The sequence below is a fragment of the Amia ocellicauda genome, chromosome 9 (assembly GCF_036373705.1).
Source record: "Amia ocellicauda isolate fAmiCal2 chromosome 9, fAmiCal2.hap1, whole genome shotgun sequence".
NCBI classification, from domain to species: Eukaryota; Metazoa; Chordata; class Actinopteri; order Amiiformes; family Amiidae; genus Amia; species Amia ocellicauda.
The window spans coordinates 24,766,009-24,786,836 of NC_089858.1; the positions used below are offsets into that span (position 1 = coordinate 24,766,009).

General features: G+C 39.7%; 1 protein-coding gene across 1 annotated transcript in view; it reads right to left on the minus strand.

Moving 5' to 3' along the window:
* Positions 1–19,715, minus strand: part of LOC136758219 (polycystin-1-like protein 2) — a 33,844-nt gene extending 14,129 nt beyond the window's left edge. Inside the window, exons 1-17 of the mRNA XM_066712487.1 lie at positions 19,688–19,715; positions 19,312–19,593; positions 15,026–15,184; positions 14,318–14,506; positions 13,373–13,483; positions 12,619–12,766; positions 12,022–12,251; positions 10,790–11,197; positions 10,506–10,634; positions 10,213–10,256; positions 9,535–9,688; positions 9,010–9,217; positions 6,106–6,220; positions 2,132–2,308; positions 1,179–1,316; positions 507–656; positions 37–161 (exon numbers count right to left, since the gene is read on the minus strand). Of these exons, the coding sequence (XP_066568584.1) occupies positions 37–161; positions 507–656; positions 1,179–1,316; positions 2,132–2,308; positions 6,106–6,220; positions 9,010–9,217; positions 9,535–9,688; positions 10,213–10,256; positions 10,506–10,634; positions 10,790–11,197; positions 12,022–12,251; positions 12,619–12,766; positions 13,373–13,483; positions 14,318–14,506; positions 15,026–15,184; positions 19,312–19,593; positions 19,688–19,715 (2,795 nt within the window). The remainder of the gene's footprint in view (positions 1–36; positions 162–506; positions 657–1,178; positions 1,317–2,131; positions 2,309–6,105; positions 6,221–9,009; positions 9,218–9,534; positions 9,689–10,212; positions 10,257–10,505; positions 10,635–10,789; positions 11,198–12,021; positions 12,252–12,618; positions 12,767–13,372; positions 13,484–14,317; positions 14,507–15,025; positions 15,185–19,311; positions 19,594–19,687) is intronic.
* Between the last annotated feature and the right edge of the window lie 1,113 nt (positions 19,716–20,828).

Consider the following 20,828-nt stretch of genomic DNA (forward strand, 5'->3'; position numbering starts at 1 on the left):
AAGCTGAGATTTTAAAACCAGCTATGGTGTCTGTACCTGTTGACATAAAGGCTGATTTGGGGTGTACTTAGAGTGCTGGCCTTCTGATTGAGCTGTCTCCCAGCGAGGAGGGCACTCTGTACGTTGTCAACAGTGCGGACCACATGACCCGATATTTGGTACTGGGGAAGACAAAGGCAGGAAAAGCAACATACTGGAGTCACTAAAAGTATGTATACCAAAACAAACAAAAACTTTCTATCAGTTTTTTCCCCTAATTATTATTATTATTACCTGATTTCTTAGCAGACACCCTCATCCAGTGTGACTTACAATTGTTACAACATATCACATTATTTTAACATTTTGTACCCATATATACAGCTGAGCATTTACTGGAGCAATCTAGGTAAAGTACCTTGCTCAAAGGTACAACAGCAGTGTCCCCCACCTGGGGATTGAACCCACAACCCTCCACACTCCAGAGTTCAGAGCCCTAACTGCTAATGATGTAGAAGGCAAACTACCTGTACGCCTGACATGTCAGAAGCCTCTAAAACACTGCTGGCTGCCTTGACGATTCGCTCAATGGCAGACCCCCTCTGCACATGGCTCTCACTGACATTGTAGAACAGCAGGGACTGGCTGAGATCCTCAATGAAATCGAATGCCTGAATCTGAGAGCGTGCAGGAGAGACAGGGAATGATTAGGGCTGAGTCATTCTCACAAGGCTTAGAACCCAGGCATGATGGTGATTTCACTTTTCAAATTTAACACTTATAGATAACTGATCTGTTCTTCACGTTTTGAAACCTCAGTTCATTTGAACCATCACAGCATTCAACAGCTCTAAATCTGCACATACAAAATCACAATGAGTGCAGAGATATAAATCTTATTTACATCATGATTGACCAAGAAGTCTTTCACATTTTCATACTAGTTGTCGCGAGTGGTCATGCAAATTTGATTATGGCAAATCAACAGACTATCACTGTTTCAAATTATTCATTATTTTGAGGATAAATGTTTATTTATTGTCCATCCTCCTCACCATGAAATGAACCTGGCTTTTTATGGTAAGCACCTCAAGTGGCATGTCTCACATGTTCTCTACCAGCTCTATCTAAGTGTGCTCCTGACCCTCTCTTTGTTTCAGTAGCAGTCGCAGCAGCAAAGTTAAATTTCTCTCCTATACCACGGCAGTAGGGGTCAGCTCATCACTGCGGTCTGTGATTGCCATTATAGCCCCGGCAGCCTGTTGAATGTCCTCGATGGATTTTGCAGAGCTGATCTGGAAAGCTGAAGTCAGGTTGTTTATCATCTGCTGTCGCATCTGAGAGAGAGAGATTAGAGCACACAAATGCCACACAGTGAGTGCTACCATTTCACCAAGACCCCCTCCTCTGAAGCGTGTGCACTACCAAGGTCTTTGATGCCCAGAGTAGGAGGACTGCAGCTAACACACCAATGCATATCAGAAGAATGCGAGTCGGCGACTTAATAACAGTTGCATCTTGCCTGGATGAATAGGAAAAAACCTTCTTTACATAATTTGTGTCTTCACTCTTGTTCTTTCATGCAAATATGAGATAGAAAAGCTATAGATATAGACAGACAGATTCAATTCAATAAGAATAAAAACACATCCATGTCCAGAATTAAGTACCCAATTTGAATCTGGATTCACAAAATACCACCTAATCTTCTTACAATTGCTTCTTTCAAAAATACATGACTGGTCTATTACATTTTAGCTGGCATGGACTTTTGAGGTGTTGTTACATGTCACTGTATATAAAGAGATTTACTTGATTTCAAGCTGAACAAAACTGTTTCATATCCTGTTCATCTTGTTTCTCTTGTTATATAAGGTAATTTTGACAAATGCATATTACATTTCACAATTCCATTGAAACCACTGTGATCTCTCCAGGTTCTTCAACAAAATTATAATTTTAGATGTCATTTTAGATAACTATATAGGAATGTATGTAGTCATGCACTTGTGGAAAGACAATTTGACAGTTCCTGACAAAAGCATCAGCACACACACAAAAATATCACACTTGATCCCTTAAGCTGTCTAGATTTGCAGTTCTCCCTCATACACTGGAAACCACCCACCATCCCATGGTACCTCCACCGTACCTCCACCCTTTGACTTTTCTCCTGCACATCAGAGTTGATGTTCATCTCTGTCAACACAGACTGGTACATATGAGCCAGCATTGTCCCCAGATTCGCCTCCTGCTGCAAGGAGGACACTTGCTGAGATAGCAGGGAATGCAGTCCATTCACACTAATGCCAGTTGTTGCATTTCTCACCTGGAGGGAAGCAGAAAGAAAGGAATTACATTTTTAGTTTTAGCGTGAAATTGGCATTACAGCCACTCAAGGTGCATGGATGCCGTGCACAGACTGCTGCAGAGGTGCAGAAATCCTGGAGACTTCATAAGCACACATATTACTATACCCTAGTGAACACTGGGCTGCTGCTGGTTAGATGAATCCTGTTCGTCACAGTCACTGTAATGATCTGCGTGAAGTTGTCATTTTTGTTGCCGAGAGGAAGGTAGAGAGATTGCACCATTTGATTCAACCCACAGTAAAGGAAGTTTTCTGAAATAATGGACAGCATGGAGACAAAAAGTTAAAGGCCTATTCATATTTCTGTGTATGTTTCTAATTCATATTGGTGGTCAAAGTAGTAACTACTGACATGAGTGGTTCAGCCAACTACATGAAGTATGCCGTAAAAAGCACATGTTAAGTACTAGGGTTTCTACTGTATGTAACATTGCCAAGGAGTTAAAGTCATGAAAGGATACATTTACACCTTAATATGTGGAGCTTTGACTGACTGATTGATTCTAACCTGGCCTGACAGTGCCATGAATACAGAGAGGTTTCTAAGTCATTTGTTTTTGGTGAACTACATCCTTAATTTAGTTTGCATGTGTTTAATTTAGACAGACCTGTCAAACTGATGGAAACATAATATTATGTTTCTTATGGTGCTCAATTAAACACTCCGATTAGTATACCTATCTAAATCATCTTTTGACAACAGTATAATTAAATATAATAAGAAAAATATAAAATTCTTGTGCAGAAAAAACTAATTTAGTCAACTACACAAAAATGGATCATTGGACTGAATCCACAAACAATCCAAACCTGTTAGTAACCTGTGATTTCTGTCACTGACACCAATTCTGACACCAATTGACTATACCAGTAGGCCGCTGTTGAGTCAAGATACGAACCATGACCGGTCTTGAAGCAGTAAATGCAGGGCTGCACAGCACATGTGCTCCCAGTACAATCAATAGTGAACGGAGTCAAAGTGGTTCCCTCAGAGGGGCAAATAGTACAGGAAGGCAGGCTGGGAGGAATTGCTGGTGTGGGTGCGGCAGTGACATCAGCAGTAGATAGTGAATGTGTGGTGGTATCCAAAGAAGTTAAATCAGCTTTTGTCATAGTGTCCGTCGATGCAGTAGATATGGGAGCAGAGGCTGCAGTAGTGGTTTTGCTGGTGTCTGTACTGGTATCAAGGGTCGTGGTACTGGGGTTATTTGTAGGTCCAGGATTATTTAGCTTAATTGTGTAATCTGCGGATCCCGATTGAGTGCCAGAAATACCTGTGGATTAAATATTAACAAAGTGGTAGTAGCTTTCATCAACAGTAGTCCTCACTGGCAGTTAAAATGATATATTTGGAATAACATCCATTTGCTAGGTCAAAATTGTTTATTATCCACTAAAGCAAGTACAGTTGTGGAAATGATATTAGTATAGCCTGTGTAAGATTTATTACATATTACTTTGAAATTAATTTGAACCTCCCTATTGCATGACTTTACATGACACATTTACCTCTAAAATCAGTATATATACTTTCTTTTTCAAACTGCAGTTTAATGTATGATATAAATTTAGAATATGTTGCAGAGCAGAGATTTAGAGCGAATATTTTTAAATGTGTTAAAATATATGTGTTAAATATATCACAGGAATGACAAATTAGCTCTTACCTAATGCCTTCACTTTAATATTACTTTTGGATGTCTGCAGTTCTGAACTGGACACAACCAAGTCATTTGCCTGCTGCCCTTCTCTCAAACTGAGAGCTGGCCCATTCATTTTGATAGAACAGCCCTTTGGATAAACCTGAAACAGTGAAAACAACTTTTGTTAACTGATATAGTAACAGACCTTTCCCTTACAACTGATTCAAAAGACTATCTCTGTGGCAGACTTTTAATACACCATGTTCTTTATCCAGCTCTCTGATGAACTATTCATTGCAGAGCTTGAGGATTTCAGCTAACAAACCAGTGCACATTTGTGAGTTGCAAACCAGAAGACTTAATAACAGGTACATTTTGCCAGACTGAATAGAAATTAATATTTTGTATTCAATGTACAGTATTGTGCAAAAGTTTTAGGCAGGTGTGAAAGCATTCTTACTTAAAGCATTTTTTCAAAAATAGACATGTTTATAGATTATATTTATCAATTAACTAAATGCAAAGTGAGTAAACAGAAGAACAATCTACATCAAATCAGTATTTGGTGTGACCACCCTTTGCCTTCAAAACAGCATCAATTTTTCTACGTACACTTGCCCACAGTTTTTGATGGAACTCAGCAGGCAGGTTGGCCCAAACATCTTGGAGAACAAACCACAGTTCTTCTGTGGATTTAGGCAGCCTCAGTTGCTTCTCTCTCTTCATGTAATCCCAGACAGAATCAATGATGTTGAGATCAGGGCTCTGTGGGGACCATACCATCACTTCCAGGACTCTTTGTTCTTCTTTACGCTGAAGAAAGTTCTTAGTGACTGTCGCTGTATGTTTGGGGTCGTTGTCATGCTGCAGAATAAATCTGAGGGCCAATGAGATGCCTCCCTGATGGTATTGCATGATGGATAAGTATCTGCCTGTACTTCTCAGCATTGAGGAGACCATTCATTCTGACCAAATCCCCAACTCCATTTGCCTTCTGCTACAGACAAATATTTCAGATTTTGTCTCATCAGTCCAGAGCACCTGCTGTTATTTTTCTGAACCCCAGTTCCTGTTTTTGTGCATAGTTGAGTCGCTTGGCCTTGTTGCCAGGTCGGAGGTATGACTTTTTGGCCACAAGTCTTCCATGAAGGCCACTTCTGACCAGACTTCTGCGGACAGTAGATGGGTGTACCAGGGTCCCACTGTTTTCTGCCAATTCTGAGCTGAGGGCACTGCTGGACATTTTCCGAGTGTGAAGGGAAGTAAGCATGATAAGTCTTTCATCTACTGCAGTAAGTTTCCTTGGCCGACCACTGCGTCTACAGTCCTCAACGTTGCCCATTTCTTTGTGCTTCTTCAAAAGAGCTCAGACAGCACATCTGGAAACCCCTGTCTGTCTTGAAATGTCTGCCTGGGAGAGACCTTGCTGATGCAGTATAACTACCTTGTGTCTTGTTGCTGTGCTCAGTCTTGCCATGGTGTATGACTTTTGACAGTAAACTGTCTTCAGCAACCTCACCTTGTTAGCTGGGTTTGTTTTATTCCTCCTACACAGCAGTTTCTGTTAATGATTGTGTTTCAACCTACATATTGAATTGATGATCATTAGCACCTGTTTGGTATAATTGTTTAAACATACACCTGACTATATGCCTACAAAATCCCTGACTTTGTCCAAGTGTACCTAGAAGAATTGATGCTGTTTTGAAGGCAAAGGGTGATCACACCAAATATGGATTTGATGTAGATTTTTCTTCTGTTCACTTACTTTGCATTTAGTTAACTGATAAATATAATCTATTAACATGTCTATTTTTGAAAGCATTCTTACTTTACAGCATTTTTTCACACCTGCCTAAAACTTTTGCACAGTACTGTACATTGAATACAAAATATTTATTCATATTCAGTCTGGCAAAATGTACCTGTTATTAAGGTACTGTACTGTATGTTTTCACTTATTCTTTCAGGCAAAAATTACATTGGATAGTGATAGAGATAGAGAGACATAGATACAGAGAGTGATATACAGAGAGATATATATATAGATAGATAGACAGACAGACAGACAGAGAGCTATATAGATTCAATTCAACAAGAATAAAAAGTTACCCAATCTGTGTTGTTTTGATCCTCAAAATACCACCTAATCTTCGGACAAGTGCTACAACTCAGTGTTAAGCGAACAGCCTTGCTCTTGTCCACAGGGCCACAGTTTTCAGTACACCTGATAAAACACATGGAGGAAATCAATTTGAAAAATATTACAATAGCTTTCAATCTAATGTTTATCATTTTAAAACAATGACATGCCGTATGATTGTATTGATTAAATATATGTAGCATTATTAAGAATGGTAGATAGCATTTAGAACATGCAGCTATTTTTGCAAAAATATATTCATCAGGGTTCTCACGCAAATCAGATTTATTTTTTTCATGACTTTTCCATGATCATTTTCTGATTTTCCATCACTAAGTTTTTTTTTTTTTCATTTACAACAAAAATGCTGGAAAGTTGGAAATGTATACAGAAAATAATGAGGATATTGATAAACACAATAGGAAAGAACCACATAATCAGCTTTTGTCATGACGGCTTCCTCCTCCCCTTACAGCCATCCAATTTACCCACTTTAATAAAACATGCTACCATGAACTAATAAAGAGTACACAAAGATGTAAATGCAAAATTAAACCTAGTACTATCTCATCAATGTATACGTAGTATAAATGTTAATTACAGTAAAAACTGTATTTTAATGATTTTAGCAGTAATTCTGAATTGCCTTGAATATAAACTACTATAAATCCATTAAATTAATTAATACAAACATTACGATATACAAATGGTCAGTAGAGGCCTACAGTAATCCTTTCCTGTACGGTGCTAAAGAAGTATTTTAGATGACTGCTTTGTTTTCAACTTGAAAGCTTTTGATTAGTTTATTTCTTTCAAAAAAATAATAAGTAATGATTTTCATCAATAAGTTACCAGATTTTTGTATTTAAGGAGCTTGGATTTGACCGATTTATACCCATTTTAAACACACTCAATATTATTTTCAGTTTCTTATCGCTAAGTATTTTTTATGAAACACTACTTCACAAGCTTATTTGATATTACAACATTATCTTTTCAGCACTCACATCGAAGGAGTTCTGCAGTGTACAACTCACACAGATGCTTGCTGGAGGTCAAGTGTTTAATATCATGTTATATGATTGGCTCACACATGGAGGTTGGTCAGCCTTGTGGCACTGAGGACAGTACTGGCGCTGACAGAATAAAGTAGCATGTAGAAACAAATGGCACAAGAAACTCAGCAAAAGTGAGCTTTGGGATAAACAGTGTATATTGGATATTTTTGTAGAACTTGTTTGTGGTTTTGAAATAAAATTGTATTTGTTGAATAGAACAATATGTATTGTTATTAGTGATTTTAGAGACTTTGATTTTAAATAAATGTGCATATCATACATTTGGCTACTTAATTTAAATGCAATGGACACTTCATAAAGTTTAAGCATTTAATATAGGCAGGGGTTCTCAACTGGGAACTCATGTGTCTGCTGGTTTTTGTTCTAAAAGAGCGATCACTTATTTAATTTAAACCTTAAATGGAATTATCAACCAACACATAAGAGCTGAAAATAACAGGAAATGTCTAATACATCACTTAATTTGTTCACTTACAGGTTTGCTTAAATAACTGAGAGCTGAGAGTGCAGGTAAGCGAACATTAGAAGACACTTGCTTTGTCAGGACCTGGGTTGAGAAACACTGATGTAGGCTATAGTAAATGTTTTTCCTTCTTCACCTTATTAAACCCGATCATTCTTTTTGCACTGCTTTTCACCGGGTTTTAGTGTTTGTTTTGTTTTTTGTTTAGTTTTTTTCAAAATAAAAACTGAAACCACGGAACACTATGTGTACGATAATGAGAAAACAACAATTAAAACAGCATTTCAACTTTATTTCACAAAAACAAAATTTCGATCTACAAGAGATATATCCTTATGAAGATCTTGTGTATATCGAAATGTTTTTGCTAAAAACCGGTTACATAAATACTTTTTATTTGTGCATTGGAGCTGTGGTTAGTGTGCGGGTATTTCTTTCTTTTTACTTTATATGGATTTTTTTGTACCCTGCAGCTACTGAGTAAGTTGGATGTGGGTGTGATTTACTTTTACTATTAACTTTATGTAACATAAAAGAGCAATCATCATTCTGGCAGATCCTGACCAATTTAGTCATTATTGCGTACAAGGATTTATGTAATTCCACAAATTTGTAGTACAAGAACGCAACCAATTATCTTGAGAATCTGCACAATGCCAAAAGTCTGGGTGTTGTGAATGCACCGAGCTTCTTTGTGTGCCATGATGTTCATAATAACCACATGTATTACAAAGTACGTACTAAAAGGAAAATTTAAACAGGATTTAATAAAATATTATTCTGCACCATGAAACTTACTTTGTATCAGAGTGTGCATTATATCCCTTGTATGTTGTAAATGGGTTTGACTGTGTATATGTGTAGCTATTTCCCATGACTTTTTATATTTTGGTAATTTTCCATGACTTTTGATGACCATTTTTTTCCCCATGACTTTTCCATGATTTTCCATGAATGTGGGAACCCTGATTCATATACTTTATATTCAATAATCCTATGGGTAAATATAATCCAGTGGGTAAATATTTACCCTGGGCAATGGAGTTAACAGAAATGCACATTTGAAACTAAACAATTATGAATTGCTCATCATTTTAAACTAACTGTTTGTGTGATTTGAAATAATGAAAATTTGATATTATTTTACTGCATTAACAGTGTACTAATTGGTATACATGGTTGTAATGATATTGTATATCTGGCTACAACAATTAAACATAGCATTGGGCCAGGCTGTACACTGAAATATCATTTTGGCACATATATAAAGATGACCTGGAAAGGGGGGACATTTGAATGTTGAAGCTCACACTTCAGAATACAACTCTTACTTGATATCCAGAGTCAGATGCTTAGCTGCAGTGACAGCTATACAGCTCACTGCAGTCTGAGGATTGGTATTCCCTGTATTCCTTGCAGTCACATTGACAGCCACAATGGTGTATGGGTCTGGAAGACACTCTGGTGTAATTTCCAACTGTTTTCTAGAATTGTCTAGTGCATCTTGACAACTCTTCATCTGTGGCCAGCATCCATCCACTGTGAGGCATAACAACGTCTCATGAGTACATTTGTACATTTTCAAACGCTTAGGAATATTTTGTTGTACAATATCTTGTACAAAACACAAAAAACACAAACCGTATAACAGAATTCAAAGGTTCTCTACCCACTCTACCTACTCATTCACAGATATGAGAGAATAAAACCACTGTTAAATGGTTTTGGGAAACCTCACCACAGCTCCATTTGAAGGTATAAATCTTGTTATTACTGTTAGCTTTTCCTTAATGAAAACTCTACCCACCCATAGATAACCATTAAATAACTGTGAAACACATTTTGGAAAAGCTCACCACAGCTCCATTTGAAGGTGTAATCACCATCGGAACCGAAGTTGACCGCTTCTAGAGTAACCTTAGAGTCCGTCTCTACTGGCATGTTGTGACTCTCTTTAATTTGAAAATCCTGTCCATTCCGCACCGCCCTTGTTTTAGAAGCTGGTAAAAACTGTTAAAGACAGCCAAAACACAGTGATCAAGTGGTGAAAAAGTGAAGCATTGGTATTTAATAAACTGAGGAAGAAATGACAACTTGATTTCACGCAGGACTATAATGCAAGTCTTAAACATGACAGTCAAATTAGGGGCAGTATGGACAACTAACACAGGAATAATTAGTATACAGTACTGATTTATAAGAACAAATATTTATACTGTCTGGACTCTTTTAAACTCTCCTTTCAAGGTATTCTCCTACGATTTCAACAGGGCAAAGGCTTTCCACTTTCTGATGAATGCCAAGTACAGTAAGTTTTTGCTCTGGCTGTCTGCAGCAGAACATGATCAAGCTGAAAAACAAACCCTTTCATGGACTTGAATAATGCAGTTTGGCAACTTGAAAATGGCAACTGAAGATTTAATATACTGTATCTCCTATTTGCGCATTGGTAAAATAATGCTTAAACGTATTCCTTAAGACCTACTGGGAACCTGACATTTTGACTGGACATGACATTAGTGGTTTCAGCTCACCATGTCCTCACCGAGATCCCTCTGCTCCTTCTTTGTGCTGGAATCTGGAAGACACAACATGCTCATTACAATGTAAGCTAACAACAATATCTGCCACTCCTTACTCATGGCAACCCCTCTTTTCTGTTTCCTTATGTCAAGAAATTCCATGTTGTTGTACAGACATCTGTGCCCCAAAACAGTGCTGGATATGTGGGATCTTCCAGTTGCATTGTGGCTGTCAGGCTCCAACTAAAACCTGATGCATCAGCATTCCATCACCTTTGACTTTTCCATCAGTTATTCCCATTTACCTTTCTCTTCATCAGAGTCTGTTGTATTTGTATTTGTTTCGGGTATGTTGGAAATGACCGTGACATTCCCAGCCTCCACATCCATTTGAGAAAAGCCATTTGTAGCCCTGACTGTCACCAGTAAAGTACCTGGAACAAAAGAGAGATTAAAATAGTATCTGGATGTTTTTCAATCAGAATCATATTTTTGCTTCTTAAGGGATTAGCTTAATTGCAACAACACATTTTAGTTAAGAAAATCATAATAACTGCATGCCAAAATAGATATCCTGGCTGCCAGTCACCTTGGAATCTCACTGGGAGGTTGAAAACCTGGAGTTTGCTGACATCCATCTGCCTGGTCTCAGAGAAACTCTCATTGGCACCAGTGATCTTGAAGTGCAGTTGCAATGGAGCACCATGAGACACAGACACACTGACCTGGATGTCTGACCCCATGGATAACGCGCCCTCACTCACTACTGAGGCCTGCAGACCCAGAATTGGCTCCACAAAGAGGACATCCAGCGCCATAGAGACCTCAGACGCCGATACTGCATTTGACGCAAGGATAGTGAGACGATGGGAACCTGGGCCTAGCTGTTGCTTAGCCATGGAGTCGATGGTGATGTTGTGCGGATTGATCCCTCTCATGGCTGTTAGCGTAGCCAGTAGATCACTCCCAGTCTGCACTTTGTAAGTGATATTCGTACCTGGTCGAACACAGTAAGAGTTCATCAGGTGGTCATAATTTCTCTCACAATACCGTGGTAAAGATGTGAGAATTTCTAGTATTGATCAGCAACTATATTTAACTTTTCCAAATTAAATCATTTTGGCATATACAGGGCCTGTGTGTATCTGCCTTTCATTCTGAGTCTTGAGAAGTCTGTAGCAGACATACATTTTATTTTCCCTGCTGTTACACATTCAGGGGATGAGGTAAACATGGTTACATTGATATCAAACCTTCCTGTTGTTACTGAGAGTTGTCCACAAGGTCATAGAAGTGGTGAGGTGGAGTTATACATATTAACTCATTATCTATATTGTTGATTATTCTCTAGCCAATGTAATCTGTTAGACTTGCAAATTAATCAGCATTTTAAAAATATTCATGAATTCTTCCAATTATTCCCATATATGGACTTTTTCTTTATCCGGTTCAGAGGTGTCGACATATAAACTACTGCTCCTATTTTTCTTGGGGTTCAGAACCTTCGCTGAGACTAGGGATCCTCTGTATCTCTGTCACCTGTTTCTCTATACTATTTTATTATGTAATAAACATCTAATTCATTCACTGTGGTCCTTTGGATTCCTTACAAATTGGATTTCTTAAAAACGATAAAGTGCCAGCTCTAACATACCTCAATATGCATTCCTTTTTTTAATACCATATACACTCAATATGCTTAAAACAGGTGCAACCCTATAGTTCAACTGCCCTGCTATGTCCTCCATACATGTAGCCTTTGTTCTTAGAGAATGCAATGAAACGACAGAGTAAATCACAAAAGAACGCTAAATGTCCTACCTGCATCTAGCTCCACCTGGATTTGCAATGTGCTGCCATAGAGGGCCCTGCAGTTCCCGCTCTCTCCTGAATGGTTCATGCTGTAACACCTGACAATTCCGAAGTCGCCTATCGGCTCCTGGATGGTGATGGCTTTCTGGGCAGTCACATACCATTCACTGGTGGTGCACTCCACAGTGACAGTGTAGATACCAGGGCGGGTGTAGCTGTGAATAACGCTGCTCTCTAGGCTATGCACACAGATAAACACACTATTATTAAACCCAATAAAGCTCTAAACAAAAATTAAATGTGTATGGATTGGATTCATATTGTAATTTCCACATCTTTTGGTTGACATCTTATTTAATCAATGTTAAACACCAGAAACATCCATATATATGTGATGCTAATGAGTACAGATAAATAGAGGTAGTAAACATTCTAAAATATACAGGCATATGTGAGGTACATAAGCAAGCAGTAACTGGGAATGTGTGGATTCTCAATCATTCCTTCTTGGAAATGGGACAAAGGAATATTCAGGCTGGACTGCAGAATTTGAAGGCTGACTTAGAAGACATCGAGAAAAAGGCATTCTGGGTTGCGATTACTCACCTCACGGGACTGTAGGGGTCAATGGTGTGTCCATCACCAGTGCCTAGAGTGCAGGTGAGATTTCCAGAGAAGGGTTTGAGAAGCCATTTGATACCGATGGTGACATTCTCAAAGACAGCAGCTGGGTCCACCACCTCCAGCTTCAGCCCTAAGGAAGACAGGCACAGTGAGCATTGTGGTGATAATAAATACATCAGACATCAGAATACACTCTGGTGCCTACTTTGTGTGAAGGGAACAGCACTGCTATCCAAGACGTCTAAAAACATGATATTGCACTGAAATGCTTAGTTTCTATAATTGTAATGATATTTAATTTAAGACATAACAGAAATACTTTGTGATTATAGTCATGCAATGCATTTATCATTGTGATTTCCTTTTGAGTTTTACTCCTTCATTTTTTCCACTGTATTTTGCTCCTTGCGTAAGATGTAGAGGATGATGATAATTATACAAAGAGGAGCAAAGAAACAAAAACTTAATGTTCCTTCATTCAGACAAAATGTGAAACCATGATCCATTTCCCCCTTTACTCTCTTCTTTGAGAGATAAAAAAGTAGCCCAGGCCCTTTATATGCAAGAGAAGCAAAAAGGTTGATTGTAGTTCAGTAAATGAGTGAGGAGAGGCAAGTAGACACAGTTATTGGCAGAATAATGAACAACAGTCTGGCTGTGACTCAGCTCCTTGGCAGGAAAATGAGGCATGTGTGCCGAGTCTGGACTTATGGAGTTTAGATGGAAAGACCCTGACCCTCTTTGCAGTGGTACTCCACAGACAGGTAGCTCCCAAATCCTGGGCATGGTTCTCCAAATGAAGCCATGTCGGCTGCAGCCTGGCACACCTGCAACCCATGGCAGTGCCCTGTGAACATACAGAATGTGATGTTTACAATGAAAACTGTGAGTCCTAAACAGTGAGTAGTAGGCTGCCAAAAATATAGATATAATCAGTACCTGCTGCTGCAACCTTTTATGTAACATGCCTGTATTTCTTTTTTTTAATTGTTTCACATACTGACAGGGTTTAATTCAAACCTGCCACCCCTGCAATATATTCACTATTCCTATTCAGGAAGGGGGATCTCTAGCAGGTAAGATTGACATCAAACAGCCACCAAGAGGATACTGCTGGGAAGGGTTATCCTGAACGTTACTGCACTGGACTTCAAACTGGCATAAAGGCTTATCAGGCTGTGAACTGTGAAAAGTAAAATTAAGAGGCAAGTTCAGTGAGCAGCTGTGGCATCAACCATGTGGTTTTACATCAATGGTAATGATTGTTTTTATTCCCAACATTTGTCAGAAGCAACAAAGAAGACTTTACAGCATACCAGCTGCAAAACCAAATCACACAAACGAATAAACAAAAAAGGGAAATCAAGGTTTCTACTCCAGATTGTGTAGTAAGATGAGCAGGCCCATGCAGATGTGCTATTCAGTGTGAGTGACAAGATGGGTCACGGAAGTCATGTGGCTATTGTAGTTTCTCTTTACAACGTGCCTTTGTGTCAGGTCTTTCAGATTTATGATGCTTTGTAACTGAGGAGGTATTCAGGTTAAGAGGGCTTTTAAGTGCTTGAATTTGTTTACAATCTATGTTTAATGTTGATATCGTGTTGGTAATGGGATGACTAAGTGAATGCTGGATATACATTGCAGTTAATGTTTGTCTTTTTTTTTTCTTTTCTTTTATCACCTGATACCAGTTCAACCACATCTACCCAGCTGCACTCCTCCTGGGGGGGTGAGGCAGATGGAGGAGTGAGCAGTTGGCAGTAATGCAGGGTCTTCCTGCCATAGAAGCTGTCGTCAATCTCAATGACTTGACCGGAGCCACACTGCAGTGTTGCATTGTGGTCCACACAGGCTAGGGTGCGGTCCAACTCTAGTAAAAAATAAATAAATAAATAATGAAACATTGACAACATTGATGAAGAGTCAGACAATGTACCTAGAGGAAAAACATTTAATCCAACAGCATCAGAACACACAACAACCAATGAGTCAAGGTGATATAAACCCCCTCACCTCCCCAAAAGAAACACAGATAGGGCAAACAGTAACAGTAATAATGACAGTTATCATTGCACAATGCTTCAAAACACTATGCACACAACAAAGTCAGTGGACAACTGTGTCATCAAACACACCACATAACGGACAGTAGAATATTATGCAGAAAAACAAGAAATAAACAGGACATATGTCATAAAAAACATACTGAATGGAATAGGTGGCAAGAGAAAAAGTCATGATCAGTTCTTATTCTGGTTAAAGGGTGTTTTTTGTGTTACAGTGTTTTAGCTATTTATGGTAGTGAAAGAAAGCATCACAAAGCCACATGTAGGTTTTCTCAGCTTTATTTCTTGTGGTTGCAGTCAGACAAAGAAGTACTGGGACTCACCAAACTGACAGACAAAGTGAAACTCTTCAGTGCAGTTGTTCGTAGCTTCCCATTGGAACCCAGAATCCCTCAGGATGTGTCCGCAGTGAGGGCCAGTTTGAGGCTCCTTATGCCAGTTAGAGAAGCTTACATCAGAGCCATCAAGCCAGGACAGCGGGCCTATGGACACAACACACACTGACGCTTTGCTGCTCAACTCATTCTTCCACAAATCAGATGTGAAATGGTGCACATTTGATTGGAAAAGTGGAATATTTTGTGGTTGAATTACGAAAGCCCAGAGCACCATGTTAACTCACTGTCCATGGTACACACAATATCAATCAATCATCAGCACAATCTCAAAGAGCTTTACAATGACTCGTGTTTCTATTGTAACTTATTCAGTAGGATTGAAATAATAATGGGGAAAAAGAAAAGTCAATGCTTGTCTTTGAGGACAGCCAATCTTTGACACGAATTGCAGAGTAACAGATTGAGTGAAGGGTGACTCAAATGTGTTCTTTTATACCCAGAATAAAGGAGGTCACTGTAAATCACAAGGCAGGACAGGTTACTTTTCAGCTCCGTGAAAGAGAGATCCGGCTGCTTGTCCTTCATTCTGAAGGAGTATTTTAATCTGAGATCCCAGACGTGGGCTCGCTGTCTGAATTCATAATAAATCTCACTGACCTAGCAGCTGCTGTAAGTGATAGTAAGCACACAACATATTTCCTATTTCCCAGTGAATCCCTAACACAGTTACAGCATGTCAGATGCCACCGTGGAGCTCAGCTAAACACCAAGAACCAAAAAAACACATAATTCATAGTTTAATGTCTGAGGTCTACTTTGGTCATGTCCCAAGAGTATAATTTATTAATCTATTTAAGTCTTAAGAATAAATAGCTTGAGTTAAAATTCTATGCTTCTAATGCTTATATATATATATATATATATACACTCACCTAAAGGATTATTAGGAACACCATACTAATACTGTGTTTGACCCCCTTTCGCCTTCAGAACTGCCTTAATTCTACGTGGCATTGATTCAACAAGGTGCTGAAAGCATTCTTTAGAAATGTTGGCCCATATTGACAGGATAGCATCTTGCAGTTGATGGAGATTTGTGGGATGCACATCCAGGGCACGAAGCTCCCGTTCCACCACATCCCAAAGATGCTTTATTGGGTTGAGATCTGGTGACTGTGGGGGCCAGTTTAGTACAGTGAACTCATTGTCATGTTCAAGAAACCAATTTGAAATGATTCGACCTTTGTGACATGGTGCATTATCCTGCTGGAAGTAGCCATCAGAGGATGGGTACATGGTGGTCATAAAGGGATGGACATGGTCAGAAACAATGCTCAGGTAGGCCGTGGCATTTAAACGATGCCCAATTGGCACTAAGGGGCCTAAAGTGTGCCAAGAAAACATCCCCCACACCATTACACCACCACCACCAGCCTGCACAGTGGTAACAAGGCATGATGGATCCATGTTCTCATTCTGTTTACGCCAAATTCTGACTCATCAGACCAGGCAACATTTTTCCAGTCTTCAACTGTCCAATTTTGGTGAGCTTGTGCAAACTGTAGCCTATTTTTCCTATTTGTAGTGGAGATGAGTGGTACCCGGTGGGGTCTTCTGCTGTTGTAGCCCATCCGCCTCAAGGTTGTACGTGTTGTGGCTTCACAAATGCTTTGCTGCATACCTCGGTTGTAACGAGTGGTTATTTCACTCAAAGTTGCTCTTCTATCAGCTTGAATCAGTCGGCCCATTCTCCTCTGACCTCTAGCATCAACAAGGCATTTTCGCCCACAGGACTGCCGCATACTGGATGTTTTTCCCTTTTCACACCATTCTTTGTAAACCCTAGAAATGGTTGGGCGTGAAAATCCCAGTAACTGAGCAGATTGTGAAATACTCAGACCGGCCCGTCTGGCACCAACAACCATGCCACGCTCAAAATTGCTTAAATCACCTTTCTTTCCCATTCAGACATTCAGTTTGGAGTTCAGGAGATTGTCTTGACCAGGACCACACCCCTAAATGCATTGAAGCAACTGCCATGTAATTGGTTGGTTAGATAATTGCATTAATGAGAAATTGAACAGGTGTTCCTAATAATCCTTTAGGTGAGTGTATATACACAGTGAGGGAAAAAACTATTTGATCCCCTGCTGATTTTGTACGTTTGCCCACTGACAAAGAAATGATCAGTCTATAATTTTAATGGTAGGTGTATTTCAACAGTGACAGAATAACAACAACAAAATCCAGAAAAACACGTTTCAAAAAAGTTATAAATTGATTTGCATGTTAATGAGGGAAATAAGTATTTGACCCCTTCGACTTAGTACTTGGTGGCAAAACCCTTGTTGGCAATCACAGAGGTCAGACGTTTCTTGTAGTTGGCCACCAGGTTTGCACACATCTCAGGAGGGATTTTGTCCCAGATCCTCTCCAAGTCATTCGAGGCTGACGTTTGGCAACTCGAACCTTCAGCTCCCTCCACAGATTTTCTATGGGATTAAGGTCTGGAGACTGGCTAGGCCACTCCAGGACCTTAATGTGCTTCTTCTTGAGCCACTCCTTTGTTGCCTTGGCTGTGTGTTTTGGGTCATTGTCATGCTGGAATACCCATCCACGACCCATTTTCAATGCCCTGGCTGAGGGAAGGAGGTTCTCGCCCAAGATTTGACGGTACATGGCCCCGTCCATCGTCCCTTTGATGCGGTGCAGTTGTCCTGTCCCCTTAGCAGAAAAACACCCCCAAAGCATAATGTTTCCACCTCCATGTTTGACAGTGGGGATGGTGTTCTTGGGGTCATTCCTCCTCCTCCAAACACGGCGAGTTGAGTTGATGCCAAAGAGCTCGATTTTGGTCTCAACTGACCACAACACTTTCACCCAGTTCTCCTCTGAATCATTCAGATGTTCATTGGCAAACTTCAGACGGGCCTGTACATGTGCTTTCTTGAGCAGGGGGACCTTGCGGGCGCTGCAGGATTTCAGTCCTTCAGGGCGTAGTGTGTTACCAATTGTTTTCTTGGTGACTATGGTCCCAGCTGCCTTGAGATCATTAACAAGATCCTCTCATGTAGTTCTGGGCTGATTCCTCACCGTTCTCACAATCATTGAAACTCCACGAGGATGGAGCCCCAGACCGAGGGAGACTGACAGTTATTTTGTGTTTCTTCCATTTGCGAATAATCGCACCAACTGTTGTCACCTTCTCACCAAGCTGCTTGGCGATGGTCTTGTAGCCCATTCCAGCCTTGTGTAGGTCTACAATCTTGTCCCTGACATCCTTGGACAGCTCTTTGGTCTTGGCCATGGTGGAGAGTTTGGAATCTGATTGATTGCTTCTGTGGACAGGTGTCTTATATACAGGTAACGAGCTGAGATTAGGAGCACTCTCCTTTAAGAGAGTGCTCCTAATCTCAGCTCGTTACCTGTATAAAAGACACCTGGGAGCCAGAAATCTTGCTGATTGATAGGGGATCAAATACTTATTTCCCTCATTAACATGCAAATCAATTTATAACTTTTTTGAAATGCGTTTTTCTGGATTTTTTTGTTGTTATTCTGTCTCTCACTGTTAAAATACACCTACCATTAAAATTATAGACTGATCATTTCTTTGTCAGTGGGCAAACGTACAAAATCAGCAGGGGATCAAATACTTTTTTCCCTCACTGTATGTATATATATATATATATATATATATATATATATATATATATTTATTTCAAAACTCAATGAATAAAGTAAAACTTAAATAAAACATTAATGGAATACAACACAATTCCAAGAAGAGCCCTAAATACTTTTTTTATGCAGTCATTCTCCCAAGCTCTATAACTCTTATAATGTTAATCAGAACCAGTATATGTGGTACCCCTGTATCTTTTTATACTTAATTTTTAGCACTAAAGCGGTTAACAAATGTAAAAGCTAATGTATTTGGAGTATTATGCTGTAGGGTTCTCAGAGTACCGTTCCTACCCCATCCCATTTGGAAGAAAGCTTTAGTTTGCCATCTTGCTTCTGTCATGCACCTCATCTTTATAAGTTTCAAAGTTAATCTAAAACACAGTAAATGTTTCTGAAAATGAATTGGCACTGTCATCTAGAATCAACACATCTTGAGGCTGATCTGGAAGATGGCATTTCCAAAAAATGATTAAAATTACATAACATGACATGACATAAACAATCAGATCATTAATGCAAACTCTGCCTTTCTGTACACAGGTAATCAATCCATGAAAAGCACGCCTCACAGACACCCTGCCTACCTTCAGCGCCTGGGATCTGCAGGGTCAGGTTCTGAGAAGCAGGTGCCAGTCCGATCCACCAGTCTTGGTTGGGCGCTAGATGCTTCTGCAGGAACTGCTGAGTCTCGTCGTTGAGAACGAAGGCCAGGTGCCCACCGCCTCTCTCACACCAGCCCTGGGCACTGAGGAAAGAGCGCTGCAAACCCACAAACTCATAACACGAGCCATCAAAGCCCTTCTGGAAGTCTGGGCAGGCTGGTGCTTCCTGGCCATCCAGAGCAACACCTCTGGAGACACACCAGGCTAGGACAGAAGTAACCAGAGAGAGAAGAGTAACACACATGTTCAGCCCACACACCCCAAGCACAGCCAAGCTAAACCAGACTGAAGACAGTACCTTCACATCCTTGTGTCTTTATAGGCATGTGACCTCACCACATCTCCTCCACTTTTTTTCTTTGCACGATCTTAAACAATGGGTGGCCGACCTGATTGCATTGCTTTGTGAGGTACAAATGGATGCTTTGTCCATGACAACAAACACACCGGGCACTGGGTTTTTATGAGCTGGCTACAGCGAGCACATTAGGCCCTTGTGTAAATATCCCTCATCCCTTTTTCTGATCACAACAGGCTATCATTAAAGTATCATTTTGCCACCTGCAATGAGAGATAAGCCCTACCAATCTGAGTTCAGTCAGACATGCTCCGGTGCTCCAATGCGATAAACTCTCCCATGTAAATGTTAGTGCTGCCTATTTCAATGTGGATTTGGAAATCAGTCTTTTGTTTATTTTGTCCTTGCTAAATGTTTTTGTTGTGTTAATGTATACAGCAATCATCCAATGGATCCACAGACTAGAAAATGCCACTGCAACTTGAGACTTAGACTTGAGGTATTTCTGAACAGCAAACATTTTCTTCCTTTCTTCCACTATCCAAACAAGAGATGGAGCTAATGTTATGAAGTTCTGAACATTTTTCAATATAGTACACCATCCCTGGTAATAAGGACAGCCTCCTGACTGTTCATGTAGGCCAAGTTGTACAAGGCAAGGTTCCCTTTGTGCCCTTTGACACCTTCCAAAACCAAAACAATCAATCACAAACGACAACTAGAGCTATGGGTCATTCTTATTGTCCTCAAAACAGAACTGACAAAACAGCAATATTGAAGAGAAAGAGAATCAGAATCAGAGAGAAGAAATAGAAACCTCCCATAAACACATGGCACAAGAAAAGTCATCTTATGGTGACAGGCTGAATGTATGACTAATACATACTATATGGACCTACCTGTATATGCACACACACATAATTTCAGGATGTTAACTATACAAAGCAAAATTACAGGTCTGTGACATGAACTCCTGTAGTGGCATAGTTTAACATTTTATAGCGCTTGCTCCTTGACCTAAAAGAACTGTGTGTGAGATAGCAATATTTACTCGCAAACAAGAGGTTTGCCAGGGCCTCAGGTTTTATACTCGAATATCAGTGATGAGACAAGGCTTTGAGTAAGAGATAATGCACCTTTT